This window comes from Cnephaeus nilssonii (assembly GCF_951640355.1).
Source record: "Cnephaeus nilssonii genome assembly, chromosome: 10".
NCBI classification, from domain to species: domain Eukaryota; kingdom Metazoa; phylum Chordata; class Mammalia; order Chiroptera; family Vespertilionidae; genus Cnephaeus; species Cnephaeus nilssonii.
The window spans coordinates 53,545,594-53,561,702 of NC_137081.1; the positions used below are offsets into that span (position 1 = coordinate 53,545,594).

General features: G+C 36.1%; 1 protein-coding gene across 7 annotated transcripts in view; it reads right to left on the reverse strand.

Moving 5' to 3' along the window:
- Nucleotides 1-16,109, reverse strand: part of SLC4A10 (solute carrier family 4 member 10) — a gene marked incomplete at both ends in the record, with an annotated part of 246,251 nt that overhangs the window by 45,275 nt on the left and 184,867 nt on the right. For all 7 annotated transcript variants that reach the window (XM_079782957.1, XM_079782954.1, XM_079782956.1 and 4 more), the window contains one exon: nt 4,484-4,589. In XM_079782957.1, coding sequence (XP_079639083.1) covers nt 4,484-4,589 — 106 coding nt within the window. The remainder of the gene's footprint in view (nt 1-4,483; nt 4,590-16,109) is intronic.

Sequence of the window (16,109 nt, forward strand, 5' to 3'; positions counted from 1 at the left end):
CTTCCTTGCTAGCTAAGGCTGAATTCCAATTATCCATGTTAAGTTAATACAGAGCACAATAACTTGGCTAATTGAAAAACCAAAGAAAAATCCTCCAGGCCTTAATTATAGCTTTAATTTTCCTTTTATCAAAACTCTGTAAAAATAAAGTACCAAAAATAAATCCTTGCATTTTTTTTAGTTCCTTCTCTTGTCCCTGTTCATAGATACTAGTAGAGCAATTAGTAAGCAAAGTAATGGGCAAGCTGAGCAACTAAATGCAAAGAGGAGCTACAAGCTCTACTGTAAACTCATTATCCATAGAGTTGTGATTTCTGCAGTCTTTCGTGCAGTTATAAAATGTTCCTTCGACTTGGCTGAGTCTTGCTCTCAATTCTTAAGAACAGAGCTGCCATTTGCCATTTCAAAGGATTGTTTAACTGTTTTATAATCTACTAGAGGCCCGATGCATGAAGATTCGTGCAAGAATGGGCCTTCCTTCCCCTGGCTGCCAGCACCACCTTTACTCCGGTCAGAGTTGTCTTTCCGCCTTCCCACGCTGCCCAGAGGCCCAGTGCCTGCATATGCAAATTAACCCACCATCTTTGTTGAGTTAATTTGCATACCCACTCCTGATTGGCTGGTGGGCATCACGAAGGTACGGTCAATTTGCATCTTACTCTTTTATTAGTGTAGATAATAAATTTCCAATAGCTTGCTTAGGTACTTTAATTCAAAGTAAATTTGAAAAGGAGTAATGGTAAGATATGTACACATATAATACCTCAATAAAAAAAAAAAAAAAAGAATTGAAAAAACACACAAAAAAAAAATTTGAAAAGGATATTTATTTGGGGGGGTACAGAATGTTAATATTTTAAAAAGTATAATCTACTAAATTCTACATTTATTTTCTGGTTTATACTAACTATTCCCCACCCCCAACACACACACACACATACACACACACACACACACACACACACACACACTTCTACATCTATATCCTGAGAAATAGAGGTGGAAACCAAATCTAAATCTTGTTCTTTTAGTTTGAGTCTAACACATGCTTTCACTTAGAAAATAAAATGGAAAAAAAATGCCTGTTGCCAAACTCATTTCCACTAATTATCCTTCAAATACATCCTAAGTATTAATAATTTTAAAAGTTAGTAAAAATCAAGTTTGATAAAATAAGAAGTTGAAGTTGGCATTAGTGTCTTGCCCCTTAAATATGCTAGCTAAATATGTTATTCTGGCACCGAGACTATTAACCAATTGCAAGTTAAATGCTTGTGAATATTTCAAACCTTGCCTAAGAACTCCTCATAATGGCTGATTTTGAGATACTGTTAAAAATACTATAACAAAAGAAACCTAAGTATTCCAACTTGCCTAAAAGACTTGTATTAAGCATTCACAACAGCCAAGATACAGAAATAACCTGTGTCTGCCAAAGAATTAATGGATGAAGAAAATGTGGTATAAATATGCAATTGAATGTTATTCACCCCTAAAATAAGAAGGAAATCCTGTCATTTGCAGCAACATAAATGAACCTGGTAGACATTATGCTAAATAAAATAAGCCAGAAAAACAAGCACTGCATGATCTCACTTAAATATGGAATAAAAAAAAAAGTCAAACTCATAGAAGCAGAGTACAATGGTAGTTACCAAAGGCTGGGGGGAGGAAGAGGAAATGGAGAAATATTGCATCAAAGGGTCCAAAGTTTCAGTTATGTGAAATGAGTAAATTCTGAAGAGCTAACCCACAGCATAGTGACTATATTTAATAATAGTGTATTATATAGTTGAAATTTGCTAAGAGTAGATTTTAATTGTTCTCACCAAAAAAGGCAACTATGTGATGGATTGGTATATTAATTAGCTTGATTGTGATAATCATCTCATGATGCATACATGTAATCAAAACATTATGTTGTATACCTTAAATATGTATAATTTTTGTCATTTATACCTCAATAAAGGTGGAACATAAACAAAAACAAGACATGTTAAATAGTAAATCAGTGATATGGGACTATCTTTCAAAATAATCATTGAATATTTATGGAACATTCACTATGCATATAGCAGTTTGGGAAAATCACAGAAAGCTAAAGTTCTTTGCCCTTTGTGAATTCACAATGTAAAACTATAATTTATGAGGCATGTAAAAATGTAATTAAAAAAATCTGTCAAATGAACAATATATAAAGGAAATGTTATATTATTATTTTTACAAAGTAGTTATAAAAGCCATTAGCTTAAAGCTTTATTAGTAAAATGCTTTTACTAATTTGTGATTATGCTTTAAAAAAACAACCCTGGTATAACAATTAAGACAAAAAAATTTCAATGGTTTTCATTGACTTAAAAATTACAATTTTTTTTCATTATGTAGCATTCCCTTTGGTGATAAAGGTTATTTCTGGTCAAGATTAACAATTATTCCATTTCAAAAGCAGCTTTTAACTAATGACAAATAATATGAAAATTTATGCCAGAATGTTAACACCTAATTCAGGACTTTGAAAACAACAAAATTCTGGATATGCTTTGATTGCAAAATACTGTTCACTATACTCTGCTTGACTCTAAAACTTCTAATATCTAAAATTAACTGATGGCAAGCCAGATCAATTGTTCTGTGATCTTTTAGAAGGTTATTATTCAGGATTTGCAGCTATACAGAATATTGTTATTTAGCATTAAATTATTCAGACAATATAAAATACATAGAGTAAATGATCAGGTTAAATAATCTAGAGATGGGATTATTGGGGTTTCTGCATTGAAGAGAACACCATGGTGAGGAACACAAGCAAAAGATTCTTTAGACATAACATCCTTATAGTTTACCCCAAAAAAATGTAGTTGGAAGATACACTGTTGGATGTATCAACCATGATATAGGTAATAATGGTTATCCAATAAATGGATAACCATGCAATATTATTTTTCTAGGAAAAAAAGTAGGGCATAATAAATGTTAACTATAAAAGAAGAAAACAAGAGTAAGTAAAGGTTTATTCTAGAGAAAATGATGAAGGTAAGAATAAAGGTAGTAAAATATAGGCCAAGATTGAATTTTATACAGAGGGCAATTTGATTTTTATTCTAAAGAAAACATTTAATGGGAAAATTGACAAAATAGGCAATAGGTCAAGTGCTCTTACAAAATTCATGTTTATATTTAAAAGTTATTAAGAGAGTAGACCTTAAAAGTACTCATCATAAGAAAAAAATTCTATAACTATGTGTGGTGACGAATGTTACAAAAACTTATTGTGGATGTCACTTCACAATATATACAAATATTGAATCATTATATTGTACACCTGAAACTAATATAATGTTGCATGTCAATTATACCTCAATTAAAAAAACACATTTAGATTTTTATAATATTTGTACAACAAAAAAGATTTATTTGTTCCACTAACTAGCTTGCTTACTAAAATGATATGTGTTTCATAAAATGAACTGAATTCATTTAGTTTTATGCTGATGGCTATAATGGGTTTGAGCTTTGGATCATCATGTTTACAACTGAGGGAAATAAAAAAGAAACTAGGAAGACTCGGATTTTTTTTAATATTTATTTAAAGCAGAACATTTTCAATTTTTCCAATTATGAGATTTGACAAAACAGAAGTGAAGGATGCAAATACAGATGAAAAAAGAAGTGCACAAACATAATGATAGATTAAGCAGAATGGAGAAACAGCTATGCGAGAGAGAAATCACAAAGCAGAGATAAGAAAAAGTTTTTAAAAGGTATGGGATTTAATATTTCCTTCCTTCTGCTCACTCTGGGCTTTTCTTGTTGCTCTCTTTCTAATTCTTCAAGTTGCAGAGTTAGATGTTTTATTATCAGTTATTCTTGTTTTTTGATATTTGCTACTATTTGTAATACTTTAAACAATAAAAAAAAAGAAAAAAAAAGGTATGGGATTTAAAATAAAAATGTGTTGCAATCCTCTTTCCTGAGTGGGAGATCAGAAGAAAATGGAAACAACAAATCCCTTCCTGAGGGAGGTGCCAGAATTTTGTTAATAAACTGACTTTTGTTCCCCCAAAGATTTCAATATTTACACTAAAATAATAACAAGCAGTTCCTTACCCTCAGCATATTCTGAATAGCTGGAACAGTACTATAGAGTAAAGTAAAAGCATCTGGTTTTTTTACACAGAAGGACCACTTAGTGCTGCCATATGGCTTCATTTAGGTCAACACCATTGTTATTTAATATGCTTTCAGTTAGTCTAGTCACATTATGCTGTATATGTGTGCTTTTAGAGCAATGCAGGCCTACTAGGTATTAGAAATACTTCATAATGAAAGAAAACCCCAGAAAAAAAAAACAACTATCACTTTTATAGCAGTATGCACTCAAAAAAAGTTACCTTAGTGGTGATAATTCATTCACAATGTCAACAAAAGCCACCAAACAATAATACAATTCAATATATGACTCATTTTTCAATGTATCACTTACTGACACAGTTAGGTTCTCCCAAATTATGTCAGAGACAGAAATATTGGACTCGCTCCATTCCTTTAGTGTGTCGTTGCTGGGATTATGGGGCTCCACACAGTTACACCTGAAAAGGTAAAATGGTGCAGTATGTGAAAAGTATATTTTTGTCACCAGACTAAAAACAAATGTGCAATGGGTCCTTCTTCCCTAAGTCATGGCTTTCCTCCAACTAAGAGATAAGGGGTTAGTTTATCCTAAATTATTCTAGGGCAGACCATGTCCAGAAAGTTGGATAGATATATAGCCAGGGCACTAGACCACTCTACAGTGTTTCCTAGAAATAGGTCATTCCCTTTCTGTCCCAGCCAGAGAATGTTTTATAAATTGTATTTTAGAACCAGGGCTTTGGGGGCCTTTTAAGCCAGGATGCCTTCTAGATTTTAAAAGGACTATTTGCCTCTAAACTATAAGTCAAGTGGAAAAATGCTAAACACCCAAATCTATTATTATAATCTACTTACATCCTATAACACACACTGACCATCAGGGGGCAGATGCTCAACGCAGGAGCTGTCCCCTGGTGGTCAGTGCACTTCCATGGCGGAGCGCCACTCAGCCAGAAGCTGGGCTCACGGCTGGTGAGCACAGAGGTGGTGGCGGGAGCCTCTCCCACCTCCACAGCAGTGCTAAGGAGGTCTGACTGTCAACTTAGGCCCACTCCCCTAAGTCGATCAGGCCAATTGGGGCCGGCCAGCTGGGGTGAGGGACTGCAGGAGGTTAGCCAACCATAGGAGGTTGGCTATGGGAGTGCACTGACCACCAGGGTGCAGCTTCTGCATTGAGCATCTGCCCCCTGGTGGTCACTGCATCATCATAGCAACCGGTTGACCGGTTGTTATGGTCACTTAGGCTTTTATATATATACTAGAAACCTGGTGCATGAAATTCATGCACGGGGGGGGGGTGTCTCACAGCCCAGCCTGCACCCTCTCCAATCAAACATCCCCCTCTCGCAATCTGGGACCACTGGCTCCTAATTGCTCACCTGCCTGCCTGCCTGATCGACCCTAACCACTCTGCCCGCCTGCCTGATTGCCCCTAACTGCCTCTGCCTGCCTGCCTGATTGCTCCTAATCACCTCTGCCTGCCTGCCTGGTTGCCCCCAACAGCCCTCCCCTGCCGACCTGATCTCGCCCCCAACTGCCCTCCCCTGCAGGCCTGATTGCCCCTAACCCTCTGCTGGCCTGATCTCACCCCCAACTGCTCCCCTGCCAGCCTGATTGCCCCTAACTGCCTCTGCCTCAGCCCCCACCACCATGGCTTTGTCCAGAAGGAAGTCAGACATCCAGAAGATGGCCGGTTGACCTGGTCTAATTAGCATATTACCCTTTTATTAGTATAGATAGATTATATAGGATAGGATTGCTTAAATGGGGAGGGGGAGACTTTTTAGCAGGAGGAGATGCTCTTGGCAGACAAAAATATATAATCCCTATATCTGGACTGATAGCCAGCCATATGCACTATACTGACAAACTGGTCATTAAAAACTTGAACTGCTTTCTTACACCTTACACCAAACAGTTGTTGCCCTTAAAACCCCTCCTCAGCCCCCACCTTAGATTCTGCCTTCACAGTTCACCCAGATTAGGTTATGATTGGTTGGTTTCTATGCCAGTCAGCGTCAAAAGCTCTGCATCCTAGGCAGGCATTGGCTCCTCGCAGTTCACCCAGATTTGGTTCTGATTGGTTGGTTTCTATGTCAGTCAGCATCTCCGGGCCTATTTCTGGGCCTGATCCGCAGCCTCCGCGGCAGCTGAGGATCAGGCCCTGCCTCTCTCTCTCTCTCCGGGCCTCTACATCAGGCTATGTTTTCAGGGGAACCCAGGTTATAGTATGTTTTGTTCTATATGTATGGCAACACACACACACAAAAAAATGATCCATTGAAAGCCTAGTCATGAAGGTATTATTATGCACAATGCTTAACTGAATAAAAAGTTAATGAGTTATTTTTTAAAGTGAGTTAAAAAGTTAATTCAATACTACACTTAGCAAGACACCATGCTAAGTGTAACATTGAATAAGATAGACATGGTCCTGGGGACTTTCTTTAAATGCAGGAGAGAAATACTAAACAGCCAATTACTTAATTATATAAATACATTTGTGAAATATGCTATAAAGAAGTCTAGGCTGCTGAGAAGCCTTGAGTGTATGTGCTCAGGGAAAACTAAGAAAATGAGGCTTAAGCTGAGATTGAACAAAATTTAGTAAGAAATAGTGTGGGCAGGGTGGTGGTGTGGTGGACTAGAGAGAGCTCACAGCAGGTGGGAAGGTCTGAGCAGACTGTCTCAGAAAGTTCAGTGTGGCTGAATCAGAAGGGGAGTGGGGAAAGAAATGGGGGTGAGGCTGTGAGGGTGGCAAGGACCAGACTGTACAGTGAGCCTTGAGGGCCCTAGTAAGTACTATTTTGAATGTTAAAGTGAGAACAGTAGGGCAGCTTCGAAGGATTTTTTGAAAGATTTGTTTATTCCATTGTTGCTGTGGTTTTTGTAGTTCATGCAGCCCTCATATAAATTCCATATCAGTAATCAAAAAGTCTAGATGTAGGCATATCTAGAATAATTGTAGCTCAAGATCTGAAGGAATGTTACTGAAGAAAAGTACTCGGGCCATTGAGAGGTCTTGAAAGAGTCAGTGGAGATAGTAGAGAATTGTGATAGGAAAGATCCTGCCTTGACATCTGTCAAAAGTGTGGGAGGCAGAGAAGGTAAGGACTGAAGTTCTAGAGCCATGGATACCTTATATATGTTATTACATATGTAAGATCTGCTAGTTACTCCAAGACCTGATTTCTAAGTCTCAGGTTGGAATCATGGACACATTCTAATATGAAATATATTAGCAATTATGAAAATAAATTCTCTCTGCATTTCTGAGAACTTTCTGTTGTTTCCATCTATTTTCAAAAGACAGAGGAAGTCCTTATATTTCCCTGTTTTGTGTTATTTGCTCTGTGTGTAAATGTTTGTAATATGTCTGCAAAGAAACTTATGAAAACCCTAAGCTTGGACTTGGCTGGGATGGCATACCATATTGTTCTTTCATCTAAATGATCTATTTTTTTCTCTTTTTATTTTATACTCAATACATAGAAGCTATTTTAAAAATGTATGAAGCCCTTGGGTTTTCAGGTGATCTCTTCTAAGCATTAATTTTTATCAGGATATTTTCATCAGCTTTGCTGAAGGGGCAGATTATTCTGCGATTCCCCCACCTTTTTTGATGCCACCTGCCATTCTTTAGGATAATAAGTCTAAGCTCTGAGTGGAAAGAAAAGTAAAGCCTCCATTTAGAAGTAATATTGAGATGAGTCTTGATTCTGCTCCTTGGACCTATTTGACCTTAGGAAATCACAGAACATTTTTGAGCTTTTATTAACTCATCTTACATCAAATATAATTATAACAATTGTGCAGGGTCATGTTGAGGCTGGAAAAGGGTACTATAACATATGTAAAGTACTATTCCTAGAATTTAGTAGATGCTCAAAATAAAGTACTTTATCACATATGTTTGTTATGTGGGTTATATCAAAGAAAAACTTTGATATAATCTCATTAAACCTCAAACCACTCCTATGAGAGGTAGGACAGGTATTTTTGTCCCCATTTAAAAAGGAGAAACTAAAGCTCAGCAGCAGGCTGGTACCATGGAAAGGATGAGGCAGGCCATACAATGTCTGGTCTGTACTCCTATAAATGGAGCCCTTGGGAGGTGGAGTAGGCAAAGAAAGTTTATTTCACTTAGCATTGTCTTATTTCTAGTCTAACTTCATACTATAGCAGAACAAGATGGCTGAGAATATCCTGGACTTATGGATCTTGCCCCAAAGATATATATTTTATTATTTCAAAAATCACCAGGTGGGTTAGGAGAGGACCAGGTACAGAGTTAATTCATAAACTAAAATATTTATAACTGTGTTCCAAATTATAGTTAGAAAACAAATATGTATCAACTATTTTATTCATTATGTAATCAATATGGCAAGACATTTTTAAAAGGACAGGTATCTCTAATAATATTTGGCATAAATTGTAAAAATTGGAAAAAAATATAAAGTAAATCTTATAAAGGTCATGTCCAGGACCTCCAACCTTGTGAGGAAGAGATATTTTTCATATTCCCGAAACTAGATCCCAGAGTAATTCTGAGAATAAGGCATATTAGAGACAGTGAGGGGTGGAACAAAAATACTACCTGCTTTTACCTTCCCACTGGGAATCCTAACCAAGGAAGCATGTGGGAGGAAGGAAGCAGTAAACGGCTTGGAGAGCTGCTCAGTGACCTGCTGAGTAGAACTTCAGATCCTTCTGATAGATGGCATCATCCAATCCATTGGTCAGGGACTACTAAACGTAGGGCCTTATGAATGTGTGCCTGGTTTCTGGAATTGGCATATGCTCTCTAACGTCTTTGTAGAATGATAAAAATGATTTTTTACATATTTTTTATTGATTTTTTACAGAGAGGAAGGAAGAGGGATAGAGAGCTAGAAACATCGATGAGAGAGAAACATCAACCAGCCGCCTCCTACACACCCCCCACCGGGGATGTGCCCGCAACCAATGTACATGCCCTTGACCGGAATCGAACCTGGGACCTTTCAGTCCGCAGACCGACGCTCTATCCACTGAGCAAAACCGGTTTTGGCTGATAAAAATGATTTAATCTGATAGATTAGAATAATTATGTTAGACATTTGCCTAGGCACATACATATGCTATGGTTCAGATTAAACCATTTGAATATACAGAAGACCTGCCTCCAATCCTTACCCAGTTTTGTCATGAATTCAAATAATGATTACCATAGGTGACTACTACATAGTAGTGGTGCCCAAAAGAACACTGTTAATATTATTCATTAGGAGCAATACTCTCTTTCTTGTTCAAGTAAATTAGTAAAATATTGTCTGAATCTGTTATATCATGTGGTAAATATTCTGGTTTTTTTAGGTAGCTAATGATTAGAATTCTCCAAGTTAGTCATTCTGCTAATTTACCTAAGATAAAGCAGCCCAACACCATTGTTTAATAGGAAAATTATGTGCATATTCTGAAAATTTGGTAAAAGCATATTTCTATAGGATAAAAAGAAATTTAAATGTAAAATAGAAAATATATGGCAAATTTCTTGTGGAAGTAACCTAACAAAGGAGAAAGAGCACTATAGTAGACCCATGAATACATCTATGTACAGACATATGTGTGTGTATAATGCACATATATACTTCCACTAGCTATTGCATATTTACGCATATCTATCTGATATGCATATAGCTGCCACATGCATAACATGAGGCACTTTGTTTTCTAGTTTAAAAGTTTGATTTCTACATTTTATAGATGCAGGAAACTAAGTGTTTGATGACTTACCCAAAGCCATACAGGCTGATAGAATTATATCTGAACCCAGGTCTATTTGACCCTGAAACCTCTGCACTTGCAGCTAGAATGTGCTTCCTCTAGACGCAGCTCTGTGCCGTTTCCATCAGCATAGCCAGATGAAAGCGATGGCTCCAGAACAACGAAGTAACCTACATTTCACTGTGCGGGCTTCCTAGCTTCCCCTTTCAGGACCCCTCTCCTGTACGGTATCACCCCCCAAAACACCCAGCAGACCTGCCCTCAGATCACGATAACTACACCAGCACTCTCCAGATTCCTATTTCTCACAGCTGCGTCTAACCCTGGCCTGGGATGACTTCCTTCACTTAGCTGTGTGTGCTCCGTTCCCTCAGGGCCCTGGTTCCTTTTTCAAAGCCACTGTACTGTGTCAGTGAGGACAATGATAGAATGTGTCATTCCATTCCTGGGAGTACAGTGACATTTTAACAGTGATGTTCTGAAAGTACTAAGAAATCTGGTATAAAAATGGCGAGTTCATAGAAAAGACACTCTTTTGGAGAGTCAGATTTATAAGTGGACATTAGTCACCTATCGTTCCTTGTCAGGCCTATCTCTTGTTAATAATATTTCTCATCCGTAGATGAATTCCAAAGAGGAAAAATAAGTGTTTTTAACCTTAAAGATTTATTTTATACATCACAGGCATCACATCCTAGTGTAGCCAACGTTCTTTCCTGAGTCAGGCGGATGTGATAACCACGGCCTTTAGGAAACAGATGCATTGCTCCTTCCTGAGTCCCCACCTCCTGATACTGGAAATCTCAGCAGAGAGTTCTCAGAGGCTGCATGCTTGGACAGGACGTTTGAAAAAGCTCAAAGAAGGCTCTGGCTATTTAGAGTTTATGTTCTAAAATATCAAAAGCAGATATTCTAAATAAATAAAATGAGGGGGGAAAATCTCACTTTCCTGTTTTTCACCTATAGACTGATGAACTTAAATAACTCCAATCGAAAACTACAAAAATAAAATAAAAGGGAAACCAAAAAAACTATAGACAGCAATATAAGCAAATAAAATGTAAGTTTGGATTAAATTCTTCTGTTAATTTTATCCAAAGTAATTTTTAGTGACTCTGGTCATAAGATAGAAATGTTAATGCAAAAAAAAATAACAATAACCTTTAAGAATATAAGTGCTTAGAATACTGGACTTTAGTCTCTTTTGCCAGGGTTCCTATGATCACTTACCTGAGGGACTTTGGACAAATTACTTAACTTCTCTATATCTGTTTTCTTAAAATGGGGATAATGAGCCCAGCCAATGTGGCTCAGTGGTTGAGCCTTTGACCCAGAAACCAAGAGGTCACTGGTTTGATTCTGGTTGCCAGCTCAATCCCCCAGTAGGGGGCATGCAGAAGGCAGCTGATGGATGATGTTCCTCTGTCATTGATGTTTCTATTTCTCTATCCCTCTCCCTTACTCTCTCTCTCTCTAAAAAAACAATAAAAACATATTTTTTAAAAAGTGGGGATAATGATAGTATTCAACCTAATAGGATTATTACAAAGGTAAATTAATGTAGGTAAAAGCACCCAGAATAGGATCTGGCGTAAATGAATTCAAATTAGGTGTTTGTTAGTTATCATTATTGTTATTACTATTGTTACTAGACTAGAAATTTTGGTAATCCCAAGACTGTATATGCACTTTTTTTTTTTTTACATTTTTAAAAACACCAGTATAAAAGGCCAATAATTCTGACTTATGATGGTGAATTGTTTGGCTTAAAATACACTCTTCACCAAACACTATGTTTTACTGCCACTTCCCCTCCCCACACCCATGTGTGCACTGTAAGCCATCTTGTTTATGTAAATGGCTACAGAGTGATTAGATAAACATTATAATTAAATGCCCTCATCCAGAAGTCATTGCTTTTGTCAAGGCTAATGGAGGTGATCAGTCTTCTTTACAAGAGAAAAGCCTGTGGCTGTCTTCTAGAAAACATAATTTGGTAGAACTGCCTTCAACATTATTACTAATTTTAGTCCCTGGGTTACAGATGATCTCCTTTGTCTTTGTAGTTATTATCAGTACCTTCCTGTGTGTGCTGAACAGTAATGGTTTGCATTCTTTTTTTTTTTTTTTAAGTCTTTTTATTGATTAAATTAACCCCTAGAGTGCTTTGTAGCAAGTTAGTTGTTAATATGTGGCATAAAGTCAGAGAATTATGATCTATCTGTAAAAGCCAAACGTGTTTTTATGTCTATACTTTTTCCTATTTCAAAAGTATTTTGAATTACCGAAATAATAAAACCATACTATAGGATATTTATAAAAGAACAAAAAGAAAATCAGTCTTTCTACCAGTTACTGTGATTTTTGACATATTTCTTTCAGTAGTTCTTATTATGTTTTCAACATATTTATGAGCATACAGTGTTTTCTAGCCCCATCAGTGGGCTTTGAGAAGCAGTGTGACATGATCTGACTTGGGCTGTAAGAGAATAATTCTGGCTGCTTCGTAGAGAACAGTCTGTGGAAGAGCAAGTGTAAAATCAGGGACACCAGTTGGAAGGCAATTGTAATAATCTAGACAAGAGATGATGGAGACAGAGAGGGTGGTAAGTAGTGTTTAAATTTTATATAGAGAGCCATTATATCTGTTAAGAAGTCTGGGTGTGTCAGAGAGTAGTCAAAAATAAATTCATGGTTTTTTTTCATCTGAACAGCTGAAAGGATAGGATGGCCATTAACAGGGGAACAACTTTAGAGAGTTTGCTCTTACAAGTCCAAACATAAATAGAACTAAATTATAAGCTTTTACTCAGTATACTAGCTTTCTGGGGCTGCTATACCAAAACACCATGGACTGGGTGGCTTAAAAAAATCAAAATTTATTTTCTTTCAGCTCTGGAGGCTGTAAGTCTGTGATCAAAGTGTCATCAGGTTGATTTCCTCGAAGGCCTCTCTTTGGCTTGCACATACTGCCCTCTCGCTGTGTCCTCGCATGTTCCTTTTAATGTGCCTGTGCATTCTGGTGTCTCTTTCTGTGTCCAAATTTCCTCTTCTTTTAAGGACAACAGTCAGATTTGATTAGGATCCACCCATAGGACCTCATTTAACCTCAATTATCTCTAAAGGCCCTGTCTCCGAATATAATCACAATCTAAGTTACAAGGGTTAGATCTTCCACATACAAATTTTGGTGGAACACAATTCAACCCATAACACCAAGTGATATGATTTCACAGTGAGTAAGGACCACCTCTCTTACTCCCTAAAGTCTGCTTTATAATTGAAAATAAAATTATACCATAGGTGTTTCATTCTTTTAAACACAAAAATGACATGTTTTGAAAAAAATAAAACTAGTCTTCTAGTAGTCATTTTTAGAGCAAGTTCTTATAGACTATGAAGACACCAGGTAGGTAACTATGCAATGAAGGTATGAGCAACATAATGGGGTGACTAGAAGCAGCAGAACTGGCCACAACACATACTTCACTGAGACTAAGTAATAAGCATTCATTTATAGAACATATTTTGTTACCCTTCATAATATTTGAATAGTCTTACAGAGAAAATATCTATAAAAGATAGTTTTTTGGTAATATATAAATATTGTTTTGCCTGAAACTGAGAGCTATTACAATAGAATGTTTTTACAAAGTGAACTTCTTCCTTTACCATATATATATACCTTTTCACTTGATATTTTCCTGTTTGTTAAATAATAAATGTAAAGTATATAAATGGAACACCTTATATTATCAAAACCTGAAATTTTAAACAGAAAAATATGCTAAGCTAACTTGGCTAGTTCTACAAATATCGAGTAGAAATAGTGTTCAAAGAAATTAACATATAATATTATAAGTAGCAATTATTACTCATATTTTTTTTTCATTTACATGGGTTTTAAGGATATAAAAATCCAGTGGAATTTTTGGAAGAACAGAATAATAATATTTTTCTCATCTCCTTAACTAGATTCAAGCCTTCTTTAAAAGAGAAAAAGTAACAATTTTATCTCCCATAGTCCGAGCATACTATAGAATACTAGAGGCCTAGTGCATGAATTCGTGCATGGGTGAGGTCTAGCCACCTGGCCCCAATTGGGGCCAATCAGAGGTGGGACCGGCTGGGGGGAGGGGCTGAGGGTGGTTGGCCGGCCAGCCCCACCCCCTTGTTGAACTCCTGGTTGAACTCCCGGTCAAGGGGACAATTTACATATTAGCCTTTTATTATATAGGATAGTAATGCTAAATGCATATTGATTAATTGAACATGTTGTAATATAACGCATCACCTGACCAATCATGTTTGACAAGTAAAGATAATTGCACTCTTTTACAGTATCTTTATCACTACACTTAAAGATTTCAACTAGAAATTTTGAATAAACTGAGAGGTTATGAGAATCTTAATGTGGAATAAAAATATACAAACTGAATTCATAAAACTAGTTCTGACTGCACATTTAGACAGGGTGCCAACATGGTGGAGAAGTCATTTGGAAGAGAGGCAGGACTGCAACCTACAGCAGAACCCCAAAGTTGATCAGAGATGTCGGGAAAAAGATGATGAAAGGGAGGTTATCTTGGCTCATTGACCTGTTGGTCCTCACTAATCAAAAACTAAAGGATAAAACTCAGATTTAGATAAACCCCTGTATTTCAATGTTTTAAAATCATTTTTTCTACATATACTCGACTAAATTTATCCAGAATTGCTTGCAACATAACTTTATAATTGTATTTTTATGTATTTATTTGTGTAATATATGTGTGACTCCACTTGATTAATCTCCATAATGCTGGGCCCATTACTATATGGCAGGCACACCTTTGTACTCCCTATACTAGCAAAGTGCTTGGTACACATCACAAATGAACATGTTTGTTTATACTTTTACACTTCTGAAATGCTTCTTACAATGCACATTTAATATAGAGTTTTTTTCTCTATTAAAAGTCTGACATCTTAGAATCCAATAAATATTAATAGGCACTCAAAAAATCATTAGTCAGTAAATTTCTGGAAACCCATCTTATTGTTGATTCTTAATCCAAACACTTGCTATCTTTGTTTTCCCTTCTTGCTTTTGAACTAAATTCTGGTTTTAATGATAGTCTTACCTCCAGTAGCCATAGTACCCAGTATCAGTTTATTATTTACCTGTTTTATCCTCACTATTCCTAATGGGTTATGAGCCTTTGTGTACAAGATTAATGTTTCTTCATCTTTCTGCTTCCACAGAGCCAGGGGGTTGGTAGATACCAGTAAGCCTTTGTTAAGTGCCTTTTAACAATGTTACTTCTCAGATCTACTCCATCTACTATTTTCTTTCTCTGTAACTATAGATTTGCAAACCTGAAATAGATTTATCTTCCATACTTTCTTGTCAAGTAGCTATGAAAGGGCAGAAATTTGCATGAACATCCATATTAGAGGGAGAGTACTAAACAGGTATTGGTGATTTCTTCATTAAGATGCATTAAATGGCCACAGGTGTTGTGTTTGTATATCAAATGCACAGTATTTCAATTTGTTGAGATGTGATGAACATTCTCAGAGATAATGATTCATAGAAGGCTAATTTTATTTCTTCCAAAAGTTTTATTTTATATCTAAAAGAATGAAGCACCCGTGGTATAATTTTTTTCAATTATAAAAGCAGGAAATGTTTTGCCCACATTTCCCAATAAATGTTGTTTAATACATATGTCAGCCTGTGCAACTGAAAAAATGTTATCCCTCATCTTTGCCTTTCTGAGACCTATTACAGTATAATTTGCCTACAAATGGTGGGATCGTCCAGCTTCTTAATAGTTCTTCCAACTGCTGAAATTTTAAAATGTATTTAAAGCACTGTTTTTCAACCACTGATACACATGATTTCAGGGGAAAAAAAGCAGACAAAATTTAAATAGGCAACTGAGTTGTTTTTTAAAATCAAATATTCATAATAAAATGTTCTTCCAAAAATTCCACTGGATTTTTATATCCTTAAAACCCATGTAATTGAAAAAAAAATTATGAGTAATAATTGCTACTTATAATATTGTATGTTAACTTATTTGAACACATTTCTACTCGATATTTGTAGAACTAGCCAAGTTCAGTTAGCTTAGCATATTTTTCTGTTTAAAAATTTAGTTTGCAATAATGTAAGGTATTCAGTTTGTGTACTTTACATTTATTATTTAACAAACAGGGTTTTA